This window comes from Mixophyes fleayi, chromosome 5, assembly GCF_038048845.1.
Source record: "Mixophyes fleayi isolate aMixFle1 chromosome 5, aMixFle1.hap1, whole genome shotgun sequence".
NCBI lineage: Eukaryota > Metazoa > Chordata > Amphibia > Anura > Limnodynastidae > Mixophyes > Mixophyes fleayi.
This window is the reverse complement of record NC_134406.1, coordinates 51,394,548-51,407,664: the sequence shown is the minus strand read 5'-3', so window position 1 is coordinate 51,407,664 and position 13,117 is coordinate 51,394,548. Positions and strand designations below refer to the sequence as shown.

At 39.7% G+C, this 13,117-nt stretch overlaps 1 protein-coding gene across 1 annotated transcript; it reads left to right on the top strand.

The window, feature by feature from the left end:
• The first annotated feature begins 1,999 nt into the window (after nucleotides 1-1,999).
• On the top strand, nucleotides 2,000-11,465 carry MYD88 (MYD88 innate immune signal transduction adaptor). The gene is made up of 6 exons (XM_075212178.1): nucleotides 2,000-2,211; nucleotides 3,599-4,056; nucleotides 7,415-7,507; nucleotides 8,427-8,607; nucleotides 8,931-9,022; nucleotides 9,865-11,465. Exons 2-6 carry the CDS (start codon nucleotides 3,741-3,743, stop codon nucleotides 10,017-10,019), a joined length of 837 nt encoding a protein of 278 aa, XP_075068279.1. The 5' UTR covers nucleotides 2,000-2,211; nucleotides 3,599-3,740; the 3' UTR covers nucleotides 10,020-11,465.
• The last annotated feature ends 1,652 nt before the right edge of the window (nucleotides 11,466-13,117 follow it).

The following is a 13,117-nucleotide window of genomic DNA, read 5'->3' as shown; positions in this document are numbered from 1 at the left end:
GTGTGTATTAGGGAATTTAGACTGTAAGCTCCAATGGGGCAGGGACTGATGTGAATGAGTTCTCTGTACAGCGCTGCGGAATCAGTGGCGCTATGTAAATAAATGGAGATGATGATGATAATATGATAGGTAATTAGGTTAGAACTTCTAGGTGATATGCAATGTGTCTCCACAGTAATATGCTGGCTGAGATAATATATATCAATATAAATGTTATTGTATCAAAATGTATCACATACACAGATTGTGTAACACTGCTGATACAATGTGTCAAAATCTTATTGTTTCATGTAAGTGTGAAGTGTCATTCTCTGATGTTATATTGTAATCCTTTGGTTAGTGTATTCAGCCAAATATTGAGTAAAGCCATTCCATTGTATAATCAAGGTAACAGAGACAGTATGTCTAACAGTTAAAGTATCCACTGATAGACCTCTGCTGTAAGGGGGAGGAGTGAGACATTTGACCTTACTCCCTGTGTATACAGCCAAGAATATAGGGAGAGCAGAATGCCAAGAGAGCTATTCTTGCTTGGAGGATCCTGGTGTACAAGACATCAGCGAAAAGGACTCTGCAGAGGCATTGTGGTGCCGCTGGAGGAAACCCTACCAGGTATCCTCACAGGAAGGTAAGTAGAATAGAATGGTGTGATAAGAGACAATGGGGGGAATTCAATTACCGTACTAATGGTAATAGTGCACAGGCTGCGTTACTGTGCACGTGATTTTAACGTGGATTTCTGTAAAAACGAACCATACTAACGGTAGTAATGCACACTATTACTGTAGTAAGGGTAATAGTGCGTGGGCCACGTTACTTTCATAAGTCACGTGGTCAATTAAATTTCCCCCAAAGAAAGTGATTATATGGATATTAATTAGCGTGGCACTTTATTAAAATTGATTAGCCGGGACAGATGCTCTTATAGGATCCTGTGCAGGCAAATAATCTATAGTAAAGTGATCTCAATTATGATCACTTTCCTAGCAGGTTCTTAAGAACTTTGGACAATCAGCGACAAGAAAGAGCATGAAGCCTGCAGGAAGATCCCTCTCCTGTGATGCTCTCCCCATAGAATAGAACAGGGTGATAAATAGGGCATTTTCATAGTCACAAAGGGGCTGGGACTTAAGTAGATATCAGAGATATCTGCTGCGATCCACTAGTAATAAATAGCCTCTTTACTTTAATGCTGTAATGCCCAGAAAACTGTATTTAAACCTCTATGGACGTTCATAAGGAGGTCCCATAGTTTAAAATAACAGCCACATGTCCATGATACCTAAAGAAATGTCATCCTATACATCCTAACAGTAATACAATAGGCTGCATTTATTTTCAAAAGTTTGTCCAGCAAGTAGTGTTTGAATACTGATTTAATAAAATAAATAAATAAATAAATATAGATAGATAGATAGATAGATAGATATAGATATTACTCATATATAGTGTTGAAAAATAAACTCATGTTTATGGTAGTTTATATAGAGAATGAGAAAGGAGCCGCGTCATGCAGCAGTAAAGTTAGTCACAGCCCTGATAAAACTATTGCAACATCTTGGCATTGCTGGTAATAGAGAGTAATACGCAGCACACACAGAGAGACTTCCCTATGTACATCACGACTGCATCATTTCTCAAACAATACTTGAAATTTCTCGCTGACTTCCTGCAATTTGGCACATTCTATTTTACAGATATGGGGGGGGGTAGAAATTCACAAAAATATACACGTAGTTAAAACATACCTTTCCTTCTGTAAGACCCTATATATATTAAACACAACATTAACACAAAGTACACGTGGACAAATTAAAGTGGTCAATGAGTTTATATCCCTTCTTTGTAACATTGCAGTGCCCACACCCCCGCTGGCTGCTAGTGGGCGAGTCTCGCTCGAGTTTCAGTTCAGTGCGTGTAGCTGGGTGAGGTGTTAGTGTTGCTGGAGCTCCCAGTGCTGTCCTGGTCCCGCTGTCTGTGGGAAGTAAACCGGGGTGACTGTAGTTTGAAACCAGTTTGATCTCCAGTGATCTTGGAGTTGCAGAAGTGGCAGAATAATTGTGGATTGTATATTTCCTGCCATTAAGATCTATAAATCCAGCCCTGAGAATGGACTGTCAGCAGCCGGGACACCCTTGATCTGTATGTATGATCACCCCACTGGGTGCTGGATTATTGGGGGGCATCGCTCCAAGCAGCCAACAAGTGAGAGTAAGTACCATAAAACAGACCCCTTATCACTGAAGAGTGTCATATGCAAACTTTTGATCACTGAATCTTTTTTTGGGGAGCATGATATAAAAGATTCTTAAACGTTTTCTATCATGCTTCCTTATTTTTTAACTTTTTATGGTAGGATTATATAGCCCTCTTTTCTGTGCCATGAGTGGCATTACACATACTTTGGTGTGTTTTTTTTTTATTTTTTATAACTATTTATTTTGGAAAATAGCATTAACAAACAAACAAGAATCAGCAATTGGTATATTGCCAAAGAAAAACAACACATTGTCACAGAACAAACAATTGGTTGTGCCAATTGTTCAGGATACTGCAACATTTTCTAAGAATATGAGGTGGGGAAAGAGGGGGGGGGCACTGACATACTTTGGTGTTTATAGTAAATATTTGTGCTTACAGGCATTACGTTAGTGTTCCGTGCTTATTCTTACAATATATTAATCATGCTTTAACACTGATATTTAAATAATTATGTTAGTCAATAGGCCTTTCTGACAAGCATTGCGTCATTTTCAATGTTGCCTGCAGCATTTCATAAACTCCAGTGTTTGTACAATATAATGAGTGTGCATTAAGTACATAGTACAATTTGCTGTAGGGAGTCCTTGAGAACACGCTTCAACTGCAACTGAAAAATGTCAGAAGCTGGTTGCTACAAACAACACTGCCTTTTCTATGCAATTACCTGTAAAAGGGTTATGATAAATGTCCCCCTCTGAGTTGTGCCTAAATCATTTATTTCTAAATCAATTCCCTGGGATTCTTTGCAGTTATATATTTGTGTATTATTTATCATCATCATCATCATTTATTTATATAGCGCCACTAATTCCGCAGCGCTGTACAGAGAACTCATTCACATTCACCTGCCCCATTGGAGCTTACAGTCTAAATTCCCTAACATACACACACACACACACACACACACACACAGAGGGAGACAACCAGAGAGGGAGAGACTAGGGTCAATTTTGATAGCAGCCAATTAACCTACCAGTATGTTTTTGGACTGTGGGAGGAAACCAGAGCACCCGGAGGAAACCCACGTGAACACAGGGAGAACATACAAACTCCACACAGATAAGGCCATGGTCGGTAATCGATCTCATGACCCCAGTGCTGTGAGGCAGAAGTGCTAACCACTAGGCCACTATGCTGCCCTATTTAGCTCCCTAATATTCAACTTTTGCTATGTATTAATCTCTAATGCTTAAGTGATTGGCATGGGTGCATCCAAGTGTTATTGCTTTGTGTCTTTTTGGTGTGTTTGTAGTTTTCAGCATGAATCTTACTGTTCCGAAAAAAATAAATAAGGTTTCAATAAAAATCTTCTAACATTTATTGTCTCTTTTCCCAGGCTTTATGTTTCAACAAATTAAAGCAAACTAAATTGGAAACAAATGTTAAAGTCTGAGTAAACACAGTTCAAAGACTGAGCAGGGATTAAAAATAAATCTGAAACTACAAGTGTGAAGGTTTCCTGGTAGCCCGACAGATCCATGGCTTGTGGGACAAGTTTAGAGGATGTGGACATGTACTCAATTCCACTGGTGGCTTTGAATTATAATACAAGACACAAGCTGTCTTTATACCTAAACCCAGATGCTGTGGTGGCTGCTGGCTGGACTCATCTTGCAGAAGAAATGGAATATGGCTATTTAGAGATAAGGAATTTTGAGAGGGCTCCTAACCCAACCCAAGCACTCCTAGAAGATTGGGAGAAAAAGTGTTCCCGGGCAACTGTTGGAGGATTGCTGGATCTGTTGAAGAAAATTGAGAGGAATGATATTCTTACAGACCTGGTATCCTTAATAGGTATGTAGATCATGATCTGTCACTAGGAAATAAGCTGCCTGCTTTTATTTACTTAAGTCTTTTGTTTTGGTTAAATAGGGGTGAGCACCGCCATAGCATGTTGGTATCACTGTTGTCCTTGGGGATGTACACATTATAGTATTTTACCCTATACACACCAGAAGCACATATTTGTATACATTTTTCATGTGCTTATTCTACGGCACATTAAGTACGTAAGATAAACTCGCCTGAGTAGATGGGAGAAAAGAGGCATGCTACCTTTTGAGAAATGCACCATGCTCACGTCTTACAGGAAGGTTGGGAATGGAGCAATGGCACCCTGTGGGGGGTATTACATAAAAACGTATACAGGTGTTGCCCATAGTTATCAATCAGATTCTGATACCACCTGCCAGCCATGGGGAATAGGGAGCAAGACCCGGGGTCTTGAAGTAGGACTGTTTGGCAAAAGAGAGGGCAGCGTAATAGGATGACAGGATGAATATGAAATGGATAAAGTCTGCATTGGAGCGGAAGCCTCTCTGAAGATGGGGAGATGCCTACACCACCACCTTGGTGACCATCAGAATGCAGAGTTTGTCTAAAGGGATAGACCTCCAGAGGAGTGAGCAGCAATGGAGAAGGTGGGATCCAGGTTTCACTGAGGGCAAGTAGGTTGAAGGAGTCCGAGAGTAAAAGGTGATGGATAGGAGCAAGTTTGTTACAGATCTGGTTTTCCAGAGTGCTCCGGTAATTTGAAGGAACTTAAGAGGAGGGATAAGGTTGAAGGAGCATGGAGACAGGACAATAGTGGCAGGAGTTGGAAAGCAGATGGATAGTGAGAATAGGGCCGGGCGTAGGGATGGGGGCGGAAGTTCGTGCAGCTGGGACAGAAGGTGAGGTAGTGGGTATGGAATGTCGGGGGCTAAGGAGTGGGGAGGTTGTGGAAACTGGTAGGGAAAATAGTGAAGCTATCATCGAGGAAGGGGAGGGGGGGGGGGCAAAGAGGAAATGGGACCAGGTGGAATGGTTATCGGCAGTATAGGAGCGAGAGTATTCGAGGTAGGCAAATGGTGATGGCAGGAGGAAGTTAGTATTATTGGATACCAGAGGTGAGGGAAGAGAGGTGATGGAGAAGGGTAGGAGATGTTGAGAGGAAAACAGAAAAGGTAGGTAAGTCACATGTATATAATGTCAGTGGAAGGGAAAGGAGATGACAGGCCACTTATGGGAGTAGCTGTGGGGTATATTGCTAGAGAGTAGTTAGGCAGGAAGTCGAAGGGTAGTGAATGGAAGGCAACATTTGTAGCTCAGTAAGAAGCTGAAGAGGAGTGAGTGGAAAGCAGGTAACTGACTGATATGTAACTGACTGATATGTAACTGACTGATGTGTGATAGATGTACGATCAGAGAGATAAATGATGTGCGGTTTCTGCAAAATACTTAGTCGGCTCTTTCTATAAATACGCAGCTTTGAAAACCACATTGGCTTTCAGTGAGATTATCTGAAACTAAAGCAGCTAAAGCAGAATCATTGCAGCATTGAAACAAAAACATTTTTCTCTGCATTGTTTATAAAGTAAAATCATATACTACACTAGTGGACGGGTGCCTGGGATGTACTTCCTAATCACATGTCCTTGGATAATATGCAAATTCTGACTGGAAAATCAACAAAAGGGGAAAAGTGACACATTTTATTTCCTGATGATTATAGATCATTAAACACTATTTCAAGCCTGGCATTTTAGAGTCATTGATTTAGTCGAAGGAAATCTTTATCTATAATTTTAGATGCTCAGAAATGAAAGTTTACATTGTTAAATGCCTTTTTATAAAGAATAAATGTAAGCAGGCTTGGACAACCTATTGTTACAGCTAGCGTCCCAAACATGAACTGGTAAACAGGTGAGGTCCGGTAATCGGGCAGAGGTCAGAGCAACAAGCAAACAGGTAAGGTCCAGTATTCAGGCAGAGGTCAGGCCAACAGGCAAGGTCCAATGTTCAGGCAAGGGTCACAACAGGAGTAAGTCGAGGTGAGCAGACTATGCACAGGAACAACCTGGATCAGGTCACCAAAGTGGTGAACTGAAGCTACAACCGGCAGGGAGACTAAGCCTCCCTGCCTTAAATAATGCTGTCAGCCAATAGGAAGACAGCCAGGGAGCGCCTTGAATTCACCACAGGCGGTGAATAATGAATTAACATGCCCCGCACGCATGCACTCAGCCCTGATGCTGGAACGCAGCGAGTCTGGCAGGAGTGTCCTGGCCGTTGCCCAGGCAAACGGGATGCCCTGGCCGGATGTGACGTCCCGGCCGCCTGACAGGACGTGAACAGAAACAGCAGACGAGCTGTTACGAGTAGCGCGGCGACTCGTGACACCAGTACATTTAATTTTATTATTAAAGTAGAATCTATAGCCTCCATAAACACAGTGCACAAGGGCAGTTTTAGCGAAAGGTGCAGCGTCTGTTTTCTTTCTGGTAGCTGGAGAAGAGACACGAGATCACTGATCTCTATGCAATGCTCTTTGGGAAATGGATCACAGAGGAACATGGTGCATACACTGTTTTTCTCTGTGTAAACTCTGTGCATACAAGAGTTTGGCTAGACAGATTACAAAGTGTATTGCATGTGGTTAGGCACACTGAATTCTTTTTCATATGCCTACAGCTTCTCCACCAGACTCAATTTTAAATTTACAAGGAAAAATACTTACTTCGTGTTTTGGAGAATGTGTGCTATTACAACCCTGTATATTCCTGCATGCCTACAACTTTACATATAGATATCAATGTTGCAAATTGCTGTTTATCAACAATGTGTTTATGAACTATAAATCCTTTTAAATTGTTGATGTTCGAGTTTAGCGACCTCAAAGCATATTTAGTACATCTACTGTATGATACAGCTGTATTCACATGTGTACATGTCTGCATGAAGTTAGCCATCTTTGGGGCAGATATACATATTTCAGTATTCACGAGTGTGAAGGACCACAGTGAACTACATATTGATATGATGAACTGAAGTTCACAGTGGTCCTTAGAGACATCCTGTGACATCATCAAACTCCAGCTTTGAAGACCGATACCTGATTGGCTCTGAGCAATCACATGAGATTAGTGTTACAGGATCATGAACCCACTCCCAAGCTAATTTAAATAATGCCTAAAGCACTATTGCAGGTAGTAGAAGACGGGAAGGTAGGGTGTTACTAATTGTACTTTACAGTTGGCATTTTACTCAGACTCTTCTTTTGTTGTTTAGCGGTTTTTTGTTTTTGTTTTTTCATTTTTTTCACTTCTTTTTCATTATTTGCTATTGCATAATTATAATTATGTGTCTGTTTGTCTGCTTTGTATTTTTTTAGATTCAGACTGCAGGAAATATGTAAATAAACAGAGGGAGCGTAGCCAACCACCTCCACTACAAGATGACACCGTGGGCAGCACAGATATCGCGGGTATATGCTTGTATTTATTTTGTCCATATGAGATGAGCTGCTCACATTGGGTGCGGTCATAGTTTGGCACTTTGTTTTGTGTTTTGTTTTGTTTTTTTAAATGTTTTGAAATATGATAATATACAAATATGTAGAAAATAGGTTTAGAAAAACTTCCGTTTCCTCATGACATTTGCCATATTTATTGCACTTGGCCAGGGGACTTGGCAGCAGATGGGGGTCCCTGACTGTAGAGTGTGAGTGTCACGTGATCAACCCACATCCAAATCTGAGACCTCTTCTATGGCCAGGTACAACCATCTGTCACCAAGTCCCCTGGCCAAATGCAACATGTAGTTAATAATACAGGGGATTTCCTTACCATTTAGTATACTGCTTCTACCCTTGTGTCTCTCTGAGGTTGTGGTCCGTTAAAGCGAGAACAGTCTCCTATACGCAAAACAGACAACCATTATATTATCATCACCATTTATTTATATAGCGCCACTAATTCCGCAACGCTGTACAGAGAACTCACTCACATCAGTCCCTGCCCCATTGGGGCTTACAGTCTAAATTCCCTAACATACACACACACACACACACACACACACACTAACTAGGGTCAATTTGTTAGCAGCCAATTATTATATGTGCAGATCCCATATATTGGTGAGAATGCAGCCTATCTATTCACTTGGTTCTAGTGACATTATTGAGTCATGGGGCTCAAAGTGACGTAGTTCATTGATAGGCTGTATTCTTATGAATACATGTTTTGTATTTAGCAAATCACTGCACTTCAATGTAAGACTATTGTTAGATATAGATATATATAGCTATATTTATACTTTTGGCTTCTTCCTAATTCTTGTCACCAGTTTGCAGGAAGTAATGATTTTTGCTTGAGCAGTAGATGATATTTCACATTTACCTACAGGACATGTCCCTGAACAATTTGACGCTTTCATCTGCTACTGTGCCAAGGACATTCAGTTTGTTCAGGAGATGATCAGTCGATTTGAGCAGTCTGAACATAACTTGAAGCTGTGTGTGTTTGACAGAGACGTTCTTCCTGGTACATGTTTGTGGTCTATAACAAGCGAACTTATAGAAAACAGGTAGGTTTTGCATATTTCCACAAATATTATGGTGTTTTTGAACTATAGTGCAAGCCAGGACCATTTGCTTATTACTGAACTTATAGGTTACACCTGCCTGATCATTTGGTGGGTTTGTGTAGTAAATACTGCTGTATAATTTGGGGTTCACATACCTACATATTTTACTTCGCACCCTACGTGATTATTTCTCAAAAACACATCTAGTTATTCCTTAAATGTGCAAAGCTGCAACAAGATAAATATTCACTGTAAGGTGTAAAATAATCGGAGAAACCAATATATATATATATTTTTTAAATTGATTGATGTCTCTTTTGCAGGTGTAAAAAGATGGTGGTAATTATATCGGATGATTACTTGGACAGTATTGAATGTGACTTTCAGACAAAATTTGCTCTCAGCCTTGGGCCAGGTATGTTCTTACATCATTACATCTTAATTAACCACTGGGAGGTATTACAGAGAAATGTAATTGCTGGGGTATGAAATGGTATCTGAAGATGTTTAACTTGTGCTTCTTTATCTTGGTAAAACCGCTCCGTACTACCAGAAGTCTGAAACGTGGGCTCCTGCTGTGCCTTTCACTTCGCTCATGCCCAGAAAAGCTCCTTCTGCAATGTCTTATGTATATGTGTGCAATTTAAAATACTTTAAGATAGAACTCCAAATCTTATAGGATAATAGTTTTGCTGAAAATGGCAATTTGCCAGCTCAGTGGACATTAATGGTTTTTGCACTGAATATTTGATGCAATACAGAATGTTATATCCCTAAGTTTTCCTATTAGTCATCATAGCATGGGGGCTGTGGATTGCTCATTGGAACAAGGGCTCAGACATACGATTTTTGTTCTCTCATTTTAAATACGGTGTTTAACTTTCACTGAATACAGACGTAATGCAGTCAAACTTTCAGAACATTGATCTCTATGTAAGAGGGATGCACAATGTACATGATGTTTTTTTTTTGTTTTTTTTAAAGACTGTGATTGGTAGATGCTATAAGTGTGAACATGCTGCTTTTATCATCTTTAATTCCTTAGAAAACCTCTACACAATGGGCATTTGTTTTAGATAGAGATTAATGACTCCAAAGCTTGTCAGTGTCAAGATAAGTAGAATATCTTCTGAAAATTGTACTGTCTGCAGTATACCGAATTTGCAGAACATAACTGATTTAGAAATGACACAATACTTAGCATCCTGTGCTGTTGGACGTTTCATGATGCCTTTGTGTGTATTGTCCTTGATGCAGGTGCTCGTCAGCGAAGGCTGATTCCAGTGAAATATAAACAGATGACGAGACCGTTTCCCAGCATTCTGCGTTTCCTTACCTTGTGTGACTACACCAACCCCCACATCAAGGGCTGGTTTTGGGACAGGCTCGCCAGGGCTCTGAAGAATAAGTAGCAATGTGATTACAGCGATATACTCCGATGTCCTTTCCATCATATAATTATTTTTATTTATTTTTCGGGGGGGTGGGGGTAAACCCAACTCTACTTGGTGGAAGCTGCTATCAGGTCAAGTTCTCTACATGTATACACACAAACAGACCGGAGCAAGGCAGCTGCTATAGTCTTGTGCACAGATCCCCTGTTTCATGATATGCTTTTTAAAAATCTAGTTTCTTTTACAAATGCTGAGAGTTAGAGGTCAATATCCACACACCAAGTCACTCTCTTCCCTACTAAAGAGCAGTTTCCCATAGCGACAAAGCACGTTTCCTGACTTGCACTAGTTTGGTCAAAGCTATTAGCTGGCTACTTACAGTGGGTTCCTGAATATTGCACCTTATTAATAGATGACAGTGTTTCTTATTGAGATTGTGTTTAAAATCCTAACAGTACATTCCTGCATATACCCCTTCAACAATACTGTAATGAATGTATAGAATGCACAGATGTAAACTCATTTACTTCTGGGAAACTTGAAAAGTTCAATGTAACAGCTCTCTGAGGCACTTAAGTTCTCTGCGTCCTAGAACAGTCATTGAAAACGGCAGAGTGGCTGAGCAATTCCATGCCCTGCATTGTATAGAGTGATAGATTTAATGTATAGGGGGATATATATATATATATATATATATATATATATATCTCCAGAACTCCATGTATATAACAATATATACTACTTTCTCAGTGGCTGCCAGGTGCTTGGATAGCACCGTTACGGCCGTAGGGCAGTTTAGCACACACCACTGCACAAGATCTGTATACATTGTTATATCTTTGCTGCCTATGCAGTGTTACATTTTCAGTGAACGAGGAAAGCGAGGACCTGCTGGTTTCCTGGATTTTACTAGGATGGACCTTACATATCTTATATATGACCTGGCACCCACAATGATGGAAGTGATGTGTGGTTATTTTACTACTTTATATAATCTATAGCACCCAACTTCTCATTATTCACTGCCACTAACTCTTACGACCTGTTCTGCCTATGTATTTTGCTGTAAATTCTTTTCTACGTTGTGCATTTTTTCCTTATTTCTGCATTTATTTCACATGGATCCTTTTAGAGACGTCTATTTTGATTATGCAAATGCATTTTCCCTGTACTTCTATTATTGGCAAATGCTGCCAGGTTTAGTAAATTTAAATGAAATTGTAACTTTGATATGGTGAAATAACAATCTAGTTTGCTGCATTGTACAGGTCTGGCGTTTAAAGGGCTACTAAACATTTTGTGAATAGTTGTAAGTTTTCAATATGGGCACATTCTGAAAAAAATTTACACATTTATTGATTAACAAAAATAAAGGGCGACTTATTTTTTAAAAAATAACTTCTGTACAAATGTTTATTTTTTATGTTTGTATGTATTTTAAAATAAAAAATTAAAAAAAACCAATACTTGTGTCTCTAATATTGATAATGTGACGTTCTCCTAGCCATCTAGTAGATCTGTTGCTTTCTAGTTATTGTGACAGTATCTTTACACATTTTATACATTGTCATTCATGAAAGAGCAATATTATTCATATGATGAATAAACCATTGATCTTTGCATTGGGTAGATGTCACAATTTGGTTCTGACAAGCTAGATATTTTCTTGTACTGTATACAGCAGTGTTTCTCAAATCTGGTCCTCAGGAACCGCTAACGGAGCATGTTTTCCAGGTCTCCAATCAGGATCACATGTGAAAGAATAAGTACCACCTGTGGATCTGTTTATAATGTCAGTCCATAATAAATACACCTGTGCTGGTGTTAGCGGTCCATGAGGAAAGGATGTTAGCGATCCATGAGGAAAGGATATGAAAACAATGGTGTATATTATATACACAGGAGGCTTTTGTGTACTGTGGTTTTTGTACAATCAACAGGAGCTGTGCACACCTCTCTCTATTCATTTGGCTGGTTTCCTCCAAGTCCCCCACTGTTGCTCAGCACTGACATCTGGTGGAGTAGAAAGAGATTTCAGCGCTGCAGGACCCAACGCGTTCTACCTCTTCAAGTAGCTTGGACACAGTGGGGAATGGGGTTGTAGTAGACGTAGCTCCTGTGAATTCGAGATTTCACGATTTGTCCCTGCTAGTTCTTGCCGACTCCTGGTTGGCCATGAATATTTATAATGTGTTAAATGTGGGAGCGGACTCCCATCAAAGCTGTGTCTAATTATTACATGTACACTCCATGCTAGCTATGATATATTTATCATATCATATGAGACATAAGACATAATCAATGGTCTTGGTTATTATATTTACCAAGGTTTCTGAAGGTCTAGGGCTACCCAAAGTGAAAGTCTCCCTCTCACAATCCTGTATATATTTTTTGTTGATCTTATCATCTCCTTTTTTTCAGCCTATAACATTACCCGTTACTTTTTTCTGTTATAATAGTTCTGTTATAAAGTGTTGAGCTGTGACTATCCAGTATATTAGTGACATAGTAGGTCATGTTAAGGGGTTGCATATTATGGAAAACTCATTTTCTCACAGGATTTTATGGGCTTGTTCACCTTGCGAAGTTCTCACACCTTGGGTACAATTCCATTCTGTTGTGGTGTCAGGGTTTTGTACATGAAGCATGAGTGGACCTGAATGTTATAGAATAGATATGGAAGAATTTTTTTTTTTTTATCTGTTTCTCCATACTCTGATGCGCTCATGTATCTAAACTAAGTGGATTATGTAAGGATTGAAATCCCCACAATACTATCAATCCATTGGGAACTCCGTATAGTGGAATATATCTCACAAAGAGCAAATAAACTTGTGTGAACAAACTTTAAACCTAAAAGACACATCAAGCTGTGGGCCCCATTTAGACTCTGGCGCAAATCCAGCTAAAGGGTGTAAATTTGCACCTGGGCAAACAATATTATGATGTAAGGGGTGCAAATGCAATGATTTCTACTTGCAGGGAAAATACTGTCTGCTTTTACATGTAGCACACAAACACTGGTTTAAAGTTAAGCTAGGATGTGCTCCCTTCTCAACTCTAAATTTTTGTCCACATTTTACATTTGACCCATAGTTTTCTCTAGGTGCAAAAAT